The 22,914-nt window shown below is 43.8% G+C and overlaps 1 protein-coding gene across 4 annotated transcripts in view; it reads right to left on the bottom strand.

Moving 5' to 3' along the window:
• Positions 1-22,914, bottom strand: part of LOC142495428 (serine protease inhibitor Kazal-type 6-like) — a 73,324-nt gene that overhangs the window by 23,844 nt on the left and 26,566 nt on the right. For 2 of the 4 annotated variants that reach the window (XM_075600930.1, XM_075600928.1), the window contains 2 exons: positions 2,166-2,263; positions 435-547 (listed from right to left, as the gene is read on the bottom strand). In XM_075600930.1, the coding sequence (XP_075457045.1) occupies positions 435-547; positions 2,166-2,263 (211 nt within the window). The remainder of the gene's footprint in view (positions 1-434; positions 548-2,165; positions 2,264-22,914) is intronic. The other 2 variants (XM_075600929.1, XM_075600931.1) reach the window with 2 other exon arrangements.

The raw sequence follows: 22,914 nt of genomic DNA, 5'->3' as shown, positions 1-22,914 counted from the left end.
ATTTAGTGAATAGGCCCCCTTATGTCTTTGTGTTTCTGAGTACAGTAAAAACAAAATCCATCAAGTTACAAAATCCAAAAGAGAAAACAAGTGCTGTTGGATGGGTTGCTAGCTCAATACTTCCTTGATTCAGGTTTGCACAAGTGGCTTAATGTAGCAGGCGCCATCTTTTCCCTCACATATAGCAGGTAATATTACTAAGCGACAGTGGATGAGTGCTCCAAAAATCTTGATTTCTTTTAATGCTGTATGATGTTTGAGAGCCTCAAGACTTGGGAACATGTGTGAGATGTAGCTACATTCCTGAGTGTCTATAATGTAGTCTGTACAGTAAGTCGTCACTTTTTTACCTACAATAACATTATTGTTTAAGCTTTCAGAAGGAAGGATTCTCATTAGAAGGATATTCGGTATAGAACTGAAGAAATACTCACTGATTCTGTGTACACAAGACACAGAGGTTACTGTAGGATTTCCCATTTGTGCCACAAACTGGTTTGTAAATCTTAGTGCAGGGACGTCCTCTTTTATATTGAAAGCACTGATCCTGTTAGAATAATTATACACATTGTAAACCCAGACGTCTCCAAAAAAGTGCATTTTATCTTTGTCAGGCACCATCTGCTCAAAATCAACAATCAATAATAATCAGTGTTCGACAAACCTATACATTTGCTCGCCCCGGGTGAGTGGATTTAACCCCCGGGCGAGTAAATATTGGCCCAAGCAGCACACGTTTGGTACTAGGTGGCGAGTAGATTTTTTTGTGTGGCGAATAGATTTTTTGGTGATTTGTCAACCACTGATAATAATCAATCAACAACTAATAACCATCAGCTATCTAGCCACAAAAGTATAAAATTGTAGGAGTTATATAAAAAATAAATAGAAAATATAATACATGAGATAAATGAGAGATCTTTTCTGCTCATGAGTCAGTGTTGAATTGATGGTGTTCTTTTTACATGCAAAGGAAAAGCACGGCAATGTGCTGAAGTTCCATGTTGATGTCCCTGAAAATCTTTGAAGATTGCATCCATGTGCTGTATCTTAAACAGGATCCACAAACATATTCCAGTATTACACAAGCATCATACTGCAGATTGTGTAATCTGCAGATATCAGGGTTCTGAATGGGAGTGTCAATAGCAGGAGATACTTGGCACACACTCTATTGTAAAAAGATGTATTAAACTCTGTGACTATTGCACGTTGCACAATTTTCTCCTTTTTTGCATCAAAGTTAGCCAGTTGTCATATTCTCTAGTCTGCTGTTACCATGCTTGGCCACCGGGACTGCTGCCACTCTCAATGTCTTGTTCTAGCCTGCAGTACCTATACTTGTCCACCGGGATTGCTGCAGCTAAACTAAGGAACATTCCAGAACCTGATACCTGACACCTCTGCACCTGTGCTCCACCTCTCAGCCTGCCTATATAAACCTCCCTTTCCTGTTCCTCCTTGCCTGTTTATACTGGTTCCTTAGCTTCTGCAAGGTTCCTGTGTTTACTGCTGTGCTAGCTATTGCTATCATCCTGTTGCAGTTTCCTCGTTGCCGACCTCTGCTTGTTTCCTGACTTCGCTACCTGCCGCATGCCTCGGACCCCTGCTTGTTTCCTGACTTCGCTGCCTGCTGCCTGCCTCTGATCTCTGCTTGTGACCCCTACTTCGCTCCCTGCTGTTCCTGCCACTGGGATCCACTTCAGCCGAAGTCCAAACCTTGACACCAGTTGTTTAACTTCCACAGCTAAAAACCTGTGCCAGATGTAAGAATCTTGGTGTGACAGTAGGGGTAGCCGGTCTTCGTAATAAAGGTGAATCCCGTCTAGCTACCCCTAAAACGGTGGTTCCCCGGCCGCTTATATGCATTCGTAAGCCGGGGAAAGTGTGTATGTTTTGACACTTTATGTGATTTAGATACAAAACTGGGACTTCAGGAAAAGGACCCTAATAGTGGAATTGGGGGGCAAAAGGGACCAAAATATTTATGAACTGTTTCTGGACTTTATTACCGGGAGAACTGTAATTATTCCCTGCTAAACAAGCCTGTGTTGCGGGGAGGTGTGTGTAGTGTAATAAAGGTATTTTCCTTATGCCATGTATTGCCCAGCCAGCAAGTTTTACTGCACCGACACACTTTATTCGAGCAAATGCCCGGTTTGTACCTGGCAGATACCTGGAATCCGCCGCTGCTCACCTCTTGCATGCTGCGTTGCGTTTGCCTTCCCAGCCACGGTTCATGCCTGGCTGACGGGGGCCTGATCTGTTAAATGATAATGAGAAGAATTTACTAGGCTGCAATGTTTCGCTTGTCCACCAGATGGCATAAACTCATGACTTAAGTAATGTGTGGGCTTTGCAAGTTGTTTCGTTTTAAAAAAGATACTTTATCCCAGTACAGTATGCTATTGTAACTTGTCCTTGAGACTGAAGGAAGACGTTGCAAAAAATGTATCAATTTAGGCTTTACATACAGTACTGTATTAAATAAAGACAAAGACCATTTTCGCTTACACTATTCTACAGAGACATGAGTGTTCAAATGCAGTCCGTGTTCCAAAAACCTGACAGAAGTTATGCTTATTTGATATGTGCCGCTATTAATGCAACAGAGGATAAGATGGCAACAGTTGTTCAAATTTATCAGTATTTTATCGAAAACTATGACTTTTACAGATTTTCGCCAACTCCTCATTTGTGGAAGCGGGCAATAAGGAAAAGGTTATGTAGGGACCCCTGTTTTCACCGTATTGTGCCCCAATTTGTTGGAGGGTATTGGTGTGTGTCACAGGGTTTTTCCCGTATCTATGATAATGGAGGCGGCAAAAGGCGAAGGGTCGTGTTAAAACCAAATAAGAAGCGACAGTCCCTGCCAAGCAATGCGCCAGAACCAGAACCAGCACCAGCATCAGCTTATCATGATGGTCCCGCCGTCGGTGACAACCCTGAGATGGATTTCGCAGCCAGTTTTGATGAAGCTTGCATGTACCTAAGCGATTTCCCGCTGACTACAGGTGGGCTAGTCCCTCTGCAAACTATCGACGTGGGTGATGATGAAAGCTGGACTGGCAGTGGCAGTGGCAGTGGCCCGCCGGCGCAAGCTGAATGGGAAATTCAGTAATACAGTATGGTGAGTACTGTATTGTTGCCGTATTATTTTGGTGGGGCAGGCTGGGTACTTCTTTAGGGGGCTGACCATTACTGTACATTAAAACTTTTCATTTTGTTTTTCCTCAGAAAAGAAAACGGCTAATGGGGGGATTTCGATGGATACAGTAATATTGTGCTGTACAGTATGCTGATGTTTTCCAGCTGAACAGTATACTGTGTAATAAACCCGAATAAATAAAACTATGCATTTATTCTACAGTACAGGTTCAGTAAATTACTGCACATACTGGGGGCGAGATGTGTTTGCAGCAGAGAGAGAGATTTAATAATATTGTACAGTGAGCAGGGGGTTCCCTGAGCCAGAAATTAATGCTCAGGGACCCCCCCTGCTCCTGATCAATATTATTAAAAATACGGAAAATGCTGCGTCATTACCATAGCGGATAGCCGCTAAGGCAATGAAGGGGTTAACCCACCGTGCCCGCTTTATTGTGTGTAGTGGGGATGGGTGAGGGGGGTATTTGGCCCTTGGTGTGAGTTTAGGACTTGCGGGAGGGGGGGGGGGGGTTGCGGGTGCACTTAACCCCTTCACGACCGTAGCAGTTAATACCGCTACGGTTATGAAGGGGTTAAGCCCTCCCGCTACACCCCCCCCCCCCGCAAGCCCTCCCCAACCATCGTTGGGGCTAATACCCCATTCACCCACACTCCCGCTACCCACAATAAAAAAATACACACACAGCACAGCAGCCGCCAAAAAATAAATAAATAAATACTGTATAAATAAATAAATAAATAAATGACAATAAATACATTTGAAATACATTTTTATTGATAGTGTAGATGTGCAGGGGGTCTCTGGAGCTGAATCGCGTTGGTTTTAGGTCTGGGGACCCCATGCCCCCCGAGATACAGGCCCCTTTAGGGGGTGCCGGTATCCCTCTATGTTTAAAGGCCCCGATCACGTGACCGCGGCCTGTAAACCAAGCAGAGCAGAGGGATACCGGCACCCCCTAAAGGGGCCTGTATCTCGGGGGGCACGGGGTCCCCAGACCTGAAACCTGTGCGCTTCTGCTCTGGAGACCCTCTGCACATGTACAGTATCAATAAAACACATACAATATACAGTATAAATAAACACTCGTTCTTTACCTTAGCGTCTATGCGCTATGGTAAAGAAGCATCATTTGTGTATTTTAATAATATTGTACAGTGAGCAGGGGGTTCCCTGAGCCAGAAATTAATGCTCAGGGACCCCCCCTGCTCCTGATCAATATTATTAAAAATACGGAAAATGCTGCGTCATTACCATAGCGGATAGCCGCTAAGGCAATGAAGGGGTTAAGGCATAATAAACAATTAATACATTCAATACATATTTTTCACGTCTGTGTTAAAACTCCCTGCCTTCTCTCTAATCTATGTAAAACCCCCTCCCCCTATTCTCGCTTTTAAAACGCCCTGCCTTCTCTCTAATCTATGTAAAAAAAACCTCCCCCTATCCCCCTATTGTGTGTGTGCGTTAAGCTTCCCTGCAATCTATGTAAAAAAAACCTCCCACTATTGTGTGTGTGTGTTAAATCTGCCTGGCCTGTGTTTCTGAGTGCTGAGTGCTCTGCGTTAAAGGCCCCGATCACGTGATCGCGGCCTGTAAACCAAGCAGAGCAGAGGGATACCGGCACCCCCTAAAGGGGCCTGTATCTCGGGGGGCACGGGGTCCCCAGACCTGAAACCTGTGCGCTTCAGCTCCGGAGACCCCCTGCACATCTACACTATCAATAAAAATGTATTTCAAATGTATTTATTGTCATTTATTTATTTATTTATTTACATTTATTTATTAATTGTGCTGCTGCTGCAAGTCCTAAACTAACACCAAGGGCCAAACACCCCCCTCACCCCCAATAAAAAAAATTCACGCACAGCAGCCCCACAATTAATAAATAAATCTAAATAAATAAATAAATACATGAAGAGAAATAAATATATACTGTACAGTATATACTGTATATATACTGGATATATATATATACATTATACAGTATATATAATAACAATCCCTATACAGTACATATACAGTATATACTGTGTACAGTATATATATACTGTATATATATATATATATATATAGTATATATATATATATATATATATATATATATATATATATATATATATATATATATATATATATACTGTATATATATATATATATATATATATATATATATATATATATATATATATATATATATATATATACTGTATAGTATACAGTATATACACACATGATGAACCAATATACAAATACAGTACATGTAGAATGGTTATCAAAATCATACACTACCGACACACTTAATCACACTGCGGCCAGATCCGCAAGCCGGGAGATTTCCCGGCTTGCTAGTGGCCGCCCCTCGGCGTGCCGCGCGTCATAGACGCGCGGTCACGCGTCTTCGGGAGCGTGCGCCCCCTGCACGCGCGTCCAGGGGCTCCCCGAGGGAGCCCTGGTGTCCCGCGATCGCGGGACAGCGGCAGGGGGTTCCGGGGGACCCGGCGGACCCGGCAGCGGTAGGGAGAGCGCCCCGATCGGAGGGCGCTCTTCCGCTGCTTCGGCGCGCGCCCGTCACTCTCGGGCGCGCGCCAGGCTACTGCTGCGGCCAAGAACGGGCAAATGCTCGAATAAACTTGGCCGCAGCAGTACTGTCTTACAAATAACGCATCTCCATACAGTACAGACAATAATAATAATAATCCATTTAATAATCCTAACTGATTTTACAATATAAAACATAACATTCCAATCCACACAGTACATTGCATTTACATTGTATACTGTAAATGATGCATAGCATTAAATCTATGCACCATATACAGTACTGTACATTCTGCAAATGAATGTTAACAATATAATTGCAAGCTACTCTACCAGTAAATACAAACACTTCCAAACAAGTCAACTACAGTGTTTTAACCAATCAAGTAAACCAAAATCAATATATACTGTAAGTACCAACCAGAAAAAACAATTTAAAACCAAAGCTAACCCTTACAATACAGTACCAAGGATTACATCTATCTAATTGTAAAAAACCTTATACATTATACACAGCATTGTTTAAAGCCCCCTCCCCCCTAATGTTTCTGTTAAGCAGATTACACTGAAGGGAGAGAGATATAAAGGCCTAAAGCCCCTTCCCCCCTAATGTTTGTGTTAAACAGATTACAATGAAGGGAGAGAGATATAAAGGCCTAAAGCCCCTTCCCCCCTAATGTTTGTGTTAAACAGATTACAATGAAGGGAGAGAGATATAAAGGCCTAAAGCCCCTTCCCCCCTAATGTTTCTGTTAAACAGATTACAAAACAGATTACAATGAAGGGAGAGAGATATAAAGGCCTAAAGCCCCTTCCCCCCTAATGTTTCTGTTAAACAGATTACAATGAAGGGAGAGAGATATAAAGGCCTAAAGCCTTACCTGCATTGGTAAACCCTCCCTGCATTGGTAAACCCTCCCTGCATTAATGTCGTGCAGTGTATGTAAATGTGGGGAGGGGGGGGCCCAATGTGCATAATGTACTGTGAGGTCTAACCACCCTCACCCCCTACCCACATACTGTACCGTTACCCCCCCCCCCCATCCTGGCCATGGCCCCTCACGCACAGCAGCTCCACAATTAATAAATAAATCTAAATAAATACATGAAGAGAAATAAATATATACTGTACTGTAAGTGCCCGCTTTATTGTGTGTAGCGGTGGTGGGTGACGGGGTTTATAAATGTGAGTTTATAAATAAAATAAAGAATATTATTTCTAGGGGCCCTAGAACAGAAGTTCCCACGCCAATTTTGCGCTCATTGCTCTTTTTTTGCTCTTTTTTTACAATGTTGCTGGTCTTGCGGCTTTGCAGTCTGCAAGCAAAAAGCGCCAAGTGTATGAAGTCTGGGTGAGCGCTTTCCACATTTGATGCCTACGGCACCTTCCCATTTCTACACACTTCAATACCTGCACAGTTGGTAGCGCTTTCCATCCCAGCTACCATTCTGGATATTCACCTCTCACAGGCCATTCTTGCCCGAGTCTGTCCTATCAGACAGGGGCATTAACCTGTATCCACACCACCTGGACAATTTCTCTCTGTCAGAGACTTGTGCTATTTATTTTATATATTTTTGTGTAATTATTCATGCAATTTTATGCTCATTTCATATGTGGTTTTCAACATAAAGTGGCTGCTGGGCCTGATCCTAACTCATACAGTATAGCGCTTCCCTGTTTGTTTGTTTATTGCAAGCAAAAAGCAGTTTGTAGTTTGTAGAGTGTGAGATAAATTACTGTATTTATCAGTGTTGATCAAAGAGAGTTGATCAGAAGGATTCCCCTTACTGTATATACAGCACTCTATTGTCATTCATACAGTACTGTATACTGTAGTAAAGGGTAGACAACACATGGTCTTGCAGTATACTGTATTACTAAAAATCTGTCAGGTTGACCAGAATCACTGCGGATATCGGAAAATAATACAATTTTATTAATTCTACGTAGAATTAATAAAATTGTATTATTTTCCGATATCCGCAGTGATTCTGGTCAACCTGACAGATTTTTAGTAATACAGTATACTGCAAGACCATGTGTTGTCTACCCTTTACTACAGTATACTGTATGAATGACAATAGAGTGCTGTATACTTTATAAGGGGAATCCTTCTGATCAACTCTCTTTGATCAACACTGATAAATATCATATTTATACCCCTTTAGCACCTGTCGTTCCATCCTATGCACCCATTTACTGTACAATGGTGATTGCGGTCGTCTTCACGTACTTTATGTGAGATAAATTAAGCAGTTCTTTTATTGCTGAAGTCGCCACAAAAAACTTTTATTTACAAATACAGTACAATACAATGGTGAAACATTTCAAGTTAACAGCAATTCAAAACATCAACACACAATAATACATACTGTACAGTACTGTATGATTATTTATTTATAATACAGTATACAGCTCTGTACTGTATACAGTATGCAGTATACAGTATACTGTACTATATTTGGGCCTTGTCTTTGGGGGTTTATTCATGCAATTATTAGGGTGACCTGCCGTTGGAAATACTGACACAGTACAATCCTACAGCTACACCACCCACCCCCTCCAGTACAATCCTACAGCTACACCACCCACCCCCTCCCTTAGAGTTTTTAATCCCTCCCTGGCCAAGCATCAATCGTCTGGCTAATCCAATCCAAACCATTGTTTTGTTAATCTGGCCCTGGGCTGGCTACGGTAACAAGATTCAGCAGGAGGCCAGCCAGAGTACTGTATCATCCCACCACCCACCTTCCTTAGAGGGAGGCCTGTCTGCTTTGGAAAAATCCCCTCTCGAATTTGAAATGTAAATCTTATGTGCATCCGTTTGCTTACAGTAACTGTTCTGTTCAGAACAGCCACTGCTTCTAAATTACTGAAAATATACAGGATAAATATACAGTAATGTGAAATAATCGTACAATATACAGTAATGTGAAATAATAGTACAGTAGTTCATTGAGAGAGGAGAGGTTTTGTGTACATCATTACTGCTGTTTATATACTGTAGATTTGACTGCACAAGCAGATTTGACGAACACAAGGCCCCCCCTCCCCCTTGGGCACCCTTTTTCCTGGAACGACAAGAAAACAAAAACTTTGTTCAGTTACTGTACTGTACTGTATGTGCGTACTGTATTATGGTAGAACTACTGTACAGTAGGTGGCTGGTGCAGCTTTCTCTGGAAAGAAAAAAATGGAGCAGTTAGTAGGCAGTTACTGTAGTACTGTCAAACTAGTCTACTGTACTGTATACTGGAACTACTGTATACTCTGACTATTGGGAAAGAAAAAATCTGTGCCATACTTACCTGTATCATACTGTACTTACTGTACAATACTACAGCACTGTACTACTTTCCTGATGCTTGCCCATTGCGCGCGATGACAATGGGCAACACAGTGGCAATATGGTCTATATATTTATTGCATCGTTCCACGGTGAGTACATCGTTCCAAAAACTCATTATGGCTGTATACAACTCGTCCTTCTTGGAGGGTTTCGCCACTTTACGGATGTGGTCCTTCAGCTGATGCCAGACCATTTCGATCGGATTGAAGTCTGGCGATCTGTGATTGGAAAGAAAGGACAATTAGTTTAAGAGATACAGTACACAGTAAAAACAGTGGGGAACATATAAATGGGACACGGTCTACTGCACTTACTCCGCTGGCGTTTTCACCCAGTTGATGCCGCGCTCAAGGATATGCGCCGTCGACGCGGTGTGCTTGGGATCATTGTCCTGGTAAAAGCGATGACCATTGGGAAAGTCTTGTGTGATGTATCGCACTATCACGGGCACAATGTTGTCTTGGAAGAAATCTTTATTCATGATTCCTATAGCAAGAAAAGAAAAGTGCTCAATAGTACAGTACAGTGCATACAGTAAGGCAACACTAGTCAAGTACAGTGCATTAGGCGGCATTATATTTGAGAAATTGTACCTTCAAAGACGACAATGCATCCCGGTCCACGCCTAGAGATGGCACCCCACACATGCAGCTTCACAGGGTGTTTTGGCCGTGGCTTCAAAGTTATGCGGCCTTTTTTGTGGAACGCAAATCTTGCAAATCTCTCCAGCGACACAGTAGACTCATCAGTGAAGATGCAATCCTGGAAAGTCTTACCGCTGTCGATCCATGCCTGGGCCTGGAGCACTCTTTTGATTTTGTTTGCGTCCCGTATCATGGGGTACGCTCTGTAATGACAATGAATAAAAAATGTTAGCGTCACAGCGCAGTACAGTTTGCAAAACAACACTTTTACTTTACAGTTCCTCCTGTACTGTCCAGTACTAACCTCACACGTCCATATTTCCATCCAATTCTGCGTCTCATCTTCTTTATGCTGCTCTCGGATACAGTCAGATTGTGGTTTTCCTGAAGAGTGTTTTTAACCCTTAATGCGCTCCTCTCATCATTCTCCTCACTTATTCTGTCCACCAGAAGAGTAGTCTCCCTACAATGCAAAGAAATTATATTGTGTTATTAATATGCAGCAATATAAAATGTATACTGTATACTGTACATGTAATGTTGTAATATACAGTAAATATAAATATACAAAAAATGTATACTGCTGTACTATAAATATAAATAGACAAAATATACAGTATACAGTACTGTTGTAATATAAATATACTATATAAATATACTGTTGTTATATCATAATAAATACACATCATATACTGTATATTCCGTTGTAAGATGAATTGCAATATACCAAAAGTGTATACTGCTGCACAAAAAATATAAATTGACCACACATACACTACAGTATATACTGTTGTAATATAATAAATATACTATATAAATACGGTATACTGTTGTTATATCATAATAAATACACATCATATACTGTATATTCCGTTGTAAGATGAATTGCAATATACCAAAAGTGTATACTGCTGCACAAAAAATATAAATTGACCACACATACACTACAGTATATACTGTTGTAATATAATAAATATACTATATAAATACGGTATACTGTTGTTATATCATAATAAATACACATCATATACTGTATATTCCGTTGTAAGATGAATTGCAATATACCAAAAGTGTATACTGCTGCACAAAAAATATAAATTGACCACACATACACTACAGTATATACTGTTGTAATATAATAAATATACTATATAAATACGGTATACTGTTGTTATATCATAATAAATACACATCATATACTGTATATTCCGTTGTAAGATGAATTGCAAAATACCAAAAGTGTATACTGCTGCACAAAAAATATAAATTGACCACACATACAGTACACTACAGTATATACTGTTGTAATATAAATATACTATATAAATACGGTATACTGTAGATGTACACTACAGTTTTCTATATTTTTTTTGGTTAAGTTTTATAAATACAGTATACAGTACTTACGCATTTGTTATCTTTGGTGCCTTTTTGCGGTCTCTGTTTTTTCCTTGTGCATGATAGCACACGGTGCTTGATGGCACAACGAGGCCAGAAGCAGTTAACCAGCGCTGGATATCTGCAATTCGTTTTCCGCTCGTGTACATCTCCTTCATTCTCATGCTGAGATCCTTTGAAATCTTCTTAACAGGCATTGCTGCGAGTACTGTAGAAATAAATACAAACACAAGAATGTGTATTCGATGTTTAGTCGATGTGTATTCAATGTGCAGTGAATCCACAAAATGAATGGTGTATTTATATGTTAATGACTCACATTACAGACCACCCACTTTCAACACCTGTACCTGGCCACCATGCATAAAAGGTTGTACACGTTGCATAGCCCACCACTTGCTGATCTTTATCTGAGCCATTGTCCAGATACTGCATTGTGCCTCCCGCTTACATGGAGCATCCACGGTTCTATGGACGAAAGAACCATCTCACCTCTGCTGTGCCTGCCACACTGAAAAAGAGAAAGGCAGTTACCGTTTCCAAGCCAAAAGCAAAGCGACAGGCTAAGGCCAACAAAGAAAACCTTCTGCTGACCCCAAAGGCTAAGGCTTTTAAAACACGTCAGCCTTATTATGTGAAGAAGAAATACGGTACTGTGCTCGGTACGCAAGACGAATGGCAGCCAACTCACCGAATCCGCAGACCACTTGCTCCCATAAGCTTCGACGACTCTGCTGTAGCTGTCCCAGAAATCTTCAGCCCGGCTTCTCCACCCCCATCTTCTCCGGTTCCATCTGAAGATGCTGCTGCCTCTGAAATCCACGGGTCACTGTCTCCTTTGCTCTTGGACGACTCTGCTTCTCTCCCGGAAATCCAGCAGTCACCTTCTCCATCCCTCTTCGACGACGCTGCAGCTTCTCCTGTACCGGGCATCCCCAGGTCACCTCTTCCACTCTCCATCGATGCCGCTTCTCTCCAGAGAACACCCATCTCATCCTCCGTTGCACCCATCCCCCCAGATCTCCAGATGCCATGCACAAGCAGCTCGTTAGACCGGATCCTGAATGGGCTAAGTGTGGATCTCCCCGGGAATTCTAGTGTGCTGGCAAAGCTAGATCTGCTTCTGGAGTCGGTGCTACATATGGAGCAACGGATGCTACAAATGGAGCAACGGCTGGATCAACGGATGCTACATATGGAGCAACGGATGGATCAACGGATGGACAAGATAGAGGCAGACATAGCGGGCATACATTATTTGCTCGGTGTTAATGCCCCTGTTTCCCCGACGCTGGAGCAGGGGGGTGACATGGATGTGATGCATGGTACCTTCGACCCCCTTCCATCACCAAGCACACCCCCTCCACCAGAAGATGCAGTGTACTATGCTATTGAGGAGGACATGACAACCCCGTCAAGACCACGCCAGGAGACAACCCGGCGACCACTACCGGAGGAAAGCTTCCTCCCAGACACCCTACCATTGCCCATCGCCTCAAGTACACCCGCTCCCAAAAGACCTCCTACACCCGCTCGCATACAAACAGAGCCCGACATCTCCCTGTGCGATCTGCCACCGGCGCTGAGGGAGAAGTATAGGGTGAGGAGTGCTGGTATACCACACAAGTATGCCTTGATCATATTTAAACACCATGTTCCCTACACATTGTACTGTGAGTGGGTGTTCAAAGTGAACTATGATGGGAATCGCCAAAAAAAGGCCCTTCCTTCTAATTTAAGGAAAAAGATTGTGGAAGAAATGCAGCGCTATTACCCTGTTACAGATCCTGTAATGAGAGGCGTTAGAGACTGCATTAATGGGGTTTTGCGCCATGCAAGGAATCGGCCATGGATGGAAAATGGGGAGGACTTTCAGTGAGACCATTCTGTAATATTGTGCTGTACTGTACAGTACATGTTTTACCCTATAGTACCTGCTGTACTTAAACAAAGGATACTGAATGTTGTTGTGTGTTGCACGGTTTTTGTACTGTATTTGTAAATAAAAGTTTTTGGTGGCGACTTCAGCAATAAAAGAACTGCTTAATTTATCTCACACTCAGTACTACTGTACAAACTGTTTTTTGCTGCCAGACTGCAAACCCGCAAGACCAGCAACATTGTAACAAAAGAGCAATAAGCGCGCAATTGGCGTGGGAACTTCTGTTCTAAGGCCCGTAGAAATAATATTCTTTATTTTATTTATAAACTCACATTTATAAACCCCGTCACCCACCCCCGCTAAACACAATAAAAAATAATCACACACAGCATCCCCGCAATAAATAAATAAATAAATAAATACAAATAAATACATTTGAAATACATTTTTATTTATAGTGTAGATGTGCAGGGGGTCTCGGGAGCTGAACCGCACAGGTTTCAGGTCGGGGGACCTCCTTCCCCCCGAGACACAGGCCCCTTTAGGGGGTGCCGGTATCCCTCTGCGTTAAAAAGCCCCGATCACGTGACCGCGGCCTGTTAAACCAAGCAGAGCAGAGGGATACCGGCACTCCCTAAAGGGGCCTGTATCTCGGGGGGCACGGGGTCCCCAGACCTGAAACCTGTGCGCTTCAGCTCTGGAGATCCCCTGCACATCTTCACTGTGAATAAAACACACACATCATTAAAGAATCATTCTTTAGCTTAGCGGCTATGCGCTATGGTAGAGAAGCAGCATTTCTGTATTTTTAATAATATTGTACAGTGAGCAGGGGGTTCCCTGAGACAGAAATCTAATCTCAGGGGACCACCTGATCCTGCACAATATTATTAAAAGTTCAGAAATGATGCTTCATTAGCATAGCGTATAGCCGCTAAGGTAATGAAGGGGTTAAGGCATAATAACCAATAAATACATTCAATACACTACCCACTACCCATGGCAACCTCCGCTGCTGTACAGTAAAACAGAGAAAAAAATTAACACTTTCAAAGTAATGTCCCCTAACCCCTTAATCACCATAGCGGTTATTAACCGCTACAGTCATGAAGGGGTTAACCCACCCTCACCCACCACTCGGGACGCCTACTGTACATACCCTCCCACTCTAACCCCCCACCCCGTGAGGCCTAACCACCCTCAACCCTCACCCACTAACTACCCACAAGGGAGGCCTACCCACATACCGTTGGGGAACATTCCCCCCCCACCCCCCACCCCCCACCCCCCACCCCCAGTCCCCGCAATCAAAACAATGCACAGCCCCACAATAAACAGCATTCTATTTATTAAATACATTACCCACCCCCTGTGCCCCCCCATAAATACAAGATTTATTCTTTTACATTCAGGGTCCATAACGCAGCCCCACGCTAGTCCCCGGTGGGCTGGCAGGGCACCTGGACAGACCTACAGTTTACCAGCAGCATTCCACAGGTTCTGGAGGCCTGCTGGTGGATCCTGCCAGCACCATAGCCCTCAGCTGGTCTCCTTGGGTCACTGTGGAACACAATTGGGTCCCCACGGTAGGCCCAAGGATGTCTGGGAGCCCCGGGTCAAACCCACAGGTGTCTGCGGGGCCTCGGGTGGTTCCCATGGGGGTCTGGGGAACTCACGGGTGCTCACTACGGGTCCGCGGTGCCCCCACAGAAGTGGGACCACACATCATCATCCCCGCACCTACGGGTCGGAGGTGCCCCCACAGAAGTGGGACCACACATCGTCATGCCCGCAGACTACGGGTCCGCGGTGCCCCCACAGAAGTGGGACCACACATCATCATCCCCGCATGTGTCACCCGTGGAACCACCAGCCTGATACCCTTTAGGATACCCGGGGATTCCCACGGGTGGTCTCCAGAGGTCCCACGCAAAACCACGGAAGTAACCCTGAATGTAAAAAAAATAAACCTGGCCTATACATTCAATACATACACCCTCCCCCCCAACACCTACAGTACAATAATGTGCAAAATAACTATTATCCAGATATGGATAATAGATTAATTGCCCATTATTAAAAACATTAACTAGCATATACAAATAAAGTACTACTGACCTCATCAATACGAAGTGTCCGATGCCAGCGCCTTCCTTCTCTTGCCCACACAATACATAGCCAAAACCAAGGCAATACATTGCAAGTACATTCAGATATCAATTAACCCCTTAAACACCTTATCGGATAATAACCGCAAAGGTAATTAAGGGGTTAAGCCACACAGGCACGATACCCACCCTTCACCCATGAATTTGTACTGTGGCTTCATCATGCAACTATATATATATACTGTATATATATATATACAGAGAGACAGAGAGAAAGAGAGAGAGAGAGAGATATATACAGTATATATATATATATATATATATATATATATATATATATATATATATATAAATATATATATATATATATATACTGTATATATATATATATATATATATACACACGTTATATACAGTACACACCCATGATAAACCAATATACAGTACAAATAAATGTAGAAGGGTTATCAAAAGCATACTGCCCTACAACCAAACACGTCTCCATACAGACACTACATTAAAATCAATTTCCTTTAAAAATCCTAACTGATCTCACAATCTACTGTACTGTACAGTATATGATCACAAACCAATGAAAAAAGTCACATTCCAAAATGCATAAAATCTATGCACCATACTGTATACATTCTGCAAATTAATCAACGTAAACAAAAATCAATTAGCAATCATTATTTACATCCCTAAACATTTCACACTCAATCACGAACAATGAAACCATTAACAGATTCACGCCTAGAGCAGAACAATTAAGCCTTTGAAAAAATATAAGTACTGACAAAAATACAACCTTTACAACCAAGGCTATCTATCCCTGACCTTCCTCAAACACACAATACAATACCAAGGAATAATACATCTATCTAATTTTAAAATACTTTAAACTCACAAAATAATTAAAAACACATCTAATCCAGCTTTTAAAACATCATCATTTCTTACCCTGAATGTATACTGTACAGTATATCTCTCTAGGCATATACAGTATACTGTACATACATACATACAGTGGCAAGAAATGATATACCAAACAAAACAAAAAAAATACACATGTTAAAAAACCTTTTGAAAAAATTAACAAATTAAATAAAATACATTTCTTTACTGTAGTTCACTTACCATTACTTGCCCCCACCGATTCCCGTTGCGCAGCTTACTCACGAACCAAAGTTGATTAATTTGCAGAATGTATACAGTATGGTGCATAGATTTTATGCATTTTGGAATGTGACTTTTTTCATTGGTTTGTGATCATATACAGTACAGTAGATTGTGAGATCAGTTAGGATTTTTAAAGGAAATTGATTTTAATGTAGTGTCTGTATGGAGAAGTGTTTGGTTGTAGGGCAGTATGCTTTTGATAACCCTTCTACATTTGGTTTATCATGGGTGTGTACTGTATATAACGTGTGTATATATATATATATATATATACAGTATATATATATATATATATATATATATATATATATATATATATATATATATATATATATATACAGTATATATATATATATATATATATATATATATATATATATATATATATACTGTATATATATCTCTCTCTCTCTCTTTCTCTCTGTCTCTCTGTATATATATATACAGTATATATATATAGATGCATGATGAAGCCACAGTACAAATTCATGGGTGAAGGGTGGGTATCGTGCCTGTGTGGCTTAACCCCTTAATTACCTTTGCGGTTATTATCCGATAAGGTGTTTAAGGGGTTAATTGATATCTGAATGTACTTGCAATGTATTGCCTTGGTTTTGGCTATGTATTGTGTGGGCAAGAGAAGGAAGGCGCTGGCATCGGACACTTCGTATTGATGAGGTCAGTAGTACTTTATTTGTATATGCTAGTTAATGTTTTTAATAATGGGCAATTAATCTATTATCCATATCTGGATAATAGTTATTTTGCACATTATTGTACTGTTGGTGTTGGGGGGGAGGGTGTATGTATTGAATGTATAGGCCAGGTTTATTTTTTTTACATTCAGGGTTACTTCCGTGGTTTTGCGTGGGACCTCTGGAGACCACCCGTGGGAATCCCCGGGTATCCTAAAGGGTATCAGGCTGGTGGTTCCACGGGTGACACATGCGGGGATGATGATGTGTGGTCCCACTTCTGTGGGGGCACCGCGGACCCGTAGTCTGCGGGCATGACGATGTGTGGTCCCACTTCTGTGGGGGCACCTCCGACCCGTAGGTGCGGGGATGATGATGTGTGGTCCCACTTCTGTGGGGGCACCGCGGACCCGTAGTGAGCACCCGTGAGTTCCCCAGACCCCCATGGGAACCACCCGAGGCCCCGCAGACACCTGTGGGTTTGACCCGGGGCTCCCAGACATCCTTGGGCCTACCGTGGGGACCCAATTGTGTTCCACAGTGACCCAAGGAGACCAGCTGAGGGCTATGGTGCTGGCAGGATCCACCAGCAGGCCTCCAGAACCTGTGGAATGCTGCTGGTAAACTGTAGGTCTGTCCAGGTGCCCTGCCAGCCCACCGGGGACTAGCGTGGGGCTGCGTTATGGACCCTGAATGTAAAAGAATAAATCTTGTATTTATGGGGGGGCACAGGGGGTGGGTAATGTATTTAATAAATAGAATGCTGTTTATTGTGGGGCTGTGCATTGTTTTGATTGCGGGGACTGGGGGTGGGGGGTGGGGGGTGGGGGGGGAATGTTCCCCAACGGTATGTGGGTAGGCCTCCCTTGTGGGTAGTTAGTGGGTGAGGGTTGAGGGTGGTTAGGCCTCACGGGGTGGGGGGTTAGAGTGGGAGGGTATGTACAGTAGGCGTCCCGAGTGGTGGGTGAGGGTGGGTTAACCCCTTCATGACTGTAGCGGTTAATAACCGCTATGGTGATTAAGGGGTTAGGGGACATTACTTTGAAAGTGTTAATTTTTTTCTCTGTTTTACTGTACAGCAGCAGCAGCAGCGGAGGTTGCCATGGGTAGTGGGTAGTGTATTGAATGTATTTATTGGTTATTATGCCTTAACCCCTTCATTACCTTAGCGGCTATACGCTATGGTAATGACGCAGCATTTCTGAACTTTTAATAATATTGTGCAGGAGCAGGGGGTCCCCTGAGATTAGATTTCTGTCTCAGGGAACCCCCTGCTCACTGTACAATATTATTAAAAATACAGAAATGCTGCTTCTTTACCATAGCGCATAGCCGCTAAGCTAAAGAATGATTCTTTAATGATGTGTGTGTTTTATTCACAGTGTAGATGTGCAGGGGGTCTCCAGAGCTGAAGCGCACAGGTTTCAGGTCTGGGGACCCCATGCCCCCCGAGGTACAGGCCCCTTTAGGGGGTGCCGGTATCCCTCTGCTCTGCTTGGTTTACAGGCCGCGATCACGTGATCGGGGCCTTTAACGCAGAGCACTCAGCACTCAGAAACACAGGCCAGGCAGATTTAACACACACACACAATAGGGGGAGGTTTTTTTTACATAGATTGCAGGGAAGCTTAACGCACACACACAATAGGGGGATAGGGGGAGGTTTTTTTACATAGATTAGAGAGAAGGCAGGGCGTTTTAAAAGCGAGAATAGGGGGAGGGGTTTTTACATAGATTAGAGAGAAGGCAGGGCGTTTTAAAAGCGAGAATAGGGGGAGGGGGTTTTACATAGATTAGAGAGAAGGCAAGGCGTTTTAAAAGCGAGAATAGGGGGAGGGGTTTTTACATAGATTAGAGAGAAGGCAGGGCGTTTTAAAAGCGAGAATAGGGGAGGGGGTTTTACATACAGTAGATTAGAGAGAAGGCAGGGAGTTTTAACACAGACGTGAAAAAAATGTATTGAATGTATTAATTGTTTATTATGCCTTAACCCCTTCATTGCCTTAGCGGCTATCCGCTATGGTAATGACGCAGCATTTTCCGTATTTTTAATAATATTGATCAGGAGCAGGGGGGGTCCCTGAGCATTAATTTCTGGCTCAGGGAACCCCCTGCTCACTGTACAATATTATTAAAATACACAAATGATGCTTCTTTAACATAGCGCATAGACGCTAAGGTAAAGAACGAGTGTTTATTTATACTGTATATTGTATGTGTTTTATTGATACTGTACATGTGCAGAGGGTCTCCAGAGCAGAAGCGCACAGGTTTCAGGTCTGGGGACCCCGTGCCCCCCGAGATACATGCCCCTTTAGGGGGTGCCGGTATCCCTCTGCTCTGCTTGGTTTACAGGCCGCGGTCACGTGATCGGGGCCTTTAAACGCAGAGGGATACCGGCACCCCCTAAAGGGGCCTGTATCTCGGGGGGCACAGGGTCCCCAGACCTAAAACCAACGCGATTCAGCTCCGGAGACCCCCTGCACATCTACACTATCAATAAAAATGTATTTCAAATGTATTTATTGTCATTTATTTATTTATTTATTTATTTTTATTTTTATTTATTTATTTTTTGGCGGCTGCTGTGCTGTGTGTGTGTATTTTTTTATTGTGGGTAGCGGGAGGGTGGGTGAATGGGGTATTAGCCCCAACGATGGTTGGGGAGGGCTTGCGGGGGGGGGGTAGCGGGAGGGCTTAACCCCTTCATGACCGTAGCGGGATTTACTGCTACGGTCGTGAAGGGGTTAAGTGCACCCGCAACCCCCCCCCTCCCGCAAGTCCTAAACTCACACCAAGGGCCAAATACCCCCCTCACCCATCCCCACTACACACAATAAAGCGGGCACGGTGGGTTAACCCCTTCATTGCCTTAGCGGCTATCCGCTATGGTAATGACGCAGCATTTTCCGTATTTTTAATAATATTGATCAGGAGCAGGGGGGGTCCCTGAGCATTAATTTCTGGCTCAGGGAACCCCCTGCTCACTGTACAATATTATTAAAATACACAAATGATGCTTCTTTAACATAGCGCATAGACGCTAAGGTAAAGAACGAGTGTTTATTTATACTGTATATTGTATGTGTTTTATTGATACTGTACATGTGCAGAGGGTCTCCAGAGCAGAAGCACACAGGTTTCAGGTCTGGGAACCCCGTGCCCCCCGAGATACAGGCCCCTTTAGGGGGTGCCGGTATCCCTCTGCTCTGCTTGGTTTACAGGCCGCGGTCACGTGATCGGGGCCTTTAAACGCAGAGGGATACTGGCACCCCCTAAAGGGGCCTGTATCTCGGGGGGCACGGGGTCCCCAGACCTAAAACCAACGCGATTCAGCTCCGGAGACCCCCTGCACATCTACACTATCAATAAAAATGTATTTCAAATAATTTTTATTGTGCCGATGTTTGCGCAGAGAGAGAGCAGCGGATCTCTCTCTGCTGCAAACACATCACGCCCCCGCCGCCCATACAGTAGTATCATTTATGTATATGCATACAGTATACAGTACTGTACAGTATGTGTTAGGGCTTATAGGGGTTGTTGTTATACAGTATATATATATATACAGTATATATACTGCATTACAATTCATTATAGGGGACGGCTTCACAGAGAACAGCTCGCAAGCGCCACCATGTGTATTTTCACGGCATTGCAGTATTTCAGCAAGCCGGAATAAAAAGCTTAAATCCCTGCCGGAAAAGAACGCAATGCACTCTGGCAGAAAACTATCAGAAACCTGAATACACCCGAGTATACCCGAATTCGTGGGACTAGCCGTGCTCGAATAAAGTGTGTCGCCATTGTACAGCCAAATTTTAGAACCAAGGTCTGAGAACAAGTTTTAAAACCAAGTTGTAAGAACAAGTTTTACCACCGAAGTTCCCGAGCCCAAATTTTAGAAACATAGTCAACTGAAAATGTGTATTCATCTCTATGCAGGCACCCCGGCTAATCAAATTACCGGGGCTGTCTCCATAGAGATGAATACACATTTTCAGTTGACTACGTTTCTAAAATTTGGGCTCGGGAACTTCGGTGGTAAAACTTGTTCTTACAACTTGGTTTTAAAACTTGTTCTCAGACCTTGGTTCTAAACTTTGGCTGTAAAACTTGCTGGCTGGGCAATACATGGCATAAGGAAAATACCTTTATTACACTACACACACCTCCACGCAACACAGGCTTGTTTAGCAAGACAGCCCCGGTAATTTGATTAGCCGGGGTGCCTGCATAGAGATGGAGGATCAAAAGGGAGGTTGGGAGCGATGAGGTTTTGGGCCATCTGGTGAGTGAGGAAGGGCAGGCAACCAGGTCCAGGGACAAAGCTCCCTGCGGGGGAGAATCTTTGTTCCCTCCAGACACTATGGAGCATACCCAGTGGGAGGTATGGGGCTGGCCAGGGGGAGCCATTGCCGAGATTGAGCTGGTAGGCACAGTTCCCATTGGAACCAGTTCGAATTTCCCGCTCGTCGGCTGCCTGAGCCCCTAAGCACGCCCCGTCCTCTGACGAGTGCAGCAGGATGAGCCTCCAGCTAGTTATTGGCTGTCCTGTTAGGATCCGTACTCTGATTGACCGCCAGTCCCTGTTACATGTTATACATAGGCAACTGAGATCTATGTAAGGTGACTTCATGATAAGAGTACCAGACTATTCTTGGTTTAGTCCGGTGAAGCAGAGACGAACTTTTCAAAAGTGCTTTGCTCGGAATAGCAAAGCACTTTGGATTGCGGTGCCAGAGAAGCCTAGCCAAGCTGAGGACAAGTTCTAGAGACGCGGCCAAGTTCTACAAATGAACGAAGACACAGCCAGCGGGGGAACCCAGGTAGCTATACTGAATATAGAATGTGGTGCACCTGGACATGGAGCAGATAGGGTAAGCCTTCCTGAAGCAGGCTAGTGTCTCCCCCCAGGCTCCCAGTGAATGTGTTTTTCCCCTGTTTTGTGTTATTTTGTATGCCTGCTGGCTTTCCAGAGTAAACCTAATTTTATTCCACAATCTGTGTCCTGTCTTGTGAAAGTGATCCCGAAAGGTAAAAGGTGTTAAAAGTACTGGTCTCTGGGGGCGTGGCCAGCAGCCGAACTGGGAAGCAGCAGAGCCAGAGAGCTCAGTGCGGCTCCAGTTTAAAAACAACTAAAAATACCCCTAAAATCGCCCAAAAAGTGGTGAAAAAGTGCCCCACGAGCGGAGGAGACTCACCCGCACCTCGTGAGGCCCCATGGCGGCAAACCGAGCGAGCGACAAGCACTCAGGAGAGCCGGAGTCCCAGAGCCCCTGCAGCTGAAATTTCCAAGATGGCCGCCGGACGGAATTAAAGGAGCCCTGCAGCGGCGGCACTCAGCCTGAAAAACTGCTCGACGGGAGATGTAGGAGAGGAAACGGGGGGGACCCAGCACTAAAGCAACTAAAATAAAGCCAACTGACCCATCAAGTGTGGGAGAGAGGGAGGGCAGCCACTGCATAATAGCTGGACTGGGGAAACGTGGAGCAGAGGTTACCTAGTCTGCACACTTAAGGAGAGCTGGCAGAAGTGAGTCTGCCCCCCCCTAGCCCTCACACCAGACCCACCTAAGAGCAACTCCGGCCAAGAGTGAAGGTACCTGAGGGTGCCCCCCAACCCCACCCCTCCCTACCAACAAGTGCCCACAGCAAACTGACATGAAACCCCCAAAGCAAAGAATTAAAAAATATAATATAATGTCGTCTCCAAGTATGGCTGGGTAAACATGGAGCTTTGCAGCCCCGCCAGCATTTAACCACTGAATAACACCCTTCTGGCCTGAAAATCAGCACCAAATTCGGCTCGCAGAATAGACTTAACGAAAGAGAATGTCTAAGCATAAAAAAGCGGCAACCCCAGGGGTCTCTAGATACTGCTTTATGCCTCGCCGTCAGCGATCCAGGGACTCCCCCACCTTCCCCCTCCCCCTCCCCCTTCCCCCT

Source organism: Ascaphus truei, chromosome 5, assembly GCF_040206685.1.
Source record: "Ascaphus truei isolate aAscTru1 chromosome 5, aAscTru1.hap1, whole genome shotgun sequence".
NCBI lineage: Eukaryota > Metazoa > Chordata > Amphibia > Anura > Ascaphidae > Ascaphus > Ascaphus truei.
This window is presented reverse-complemented; position numbering and strand designations above follow the sequence as displayed.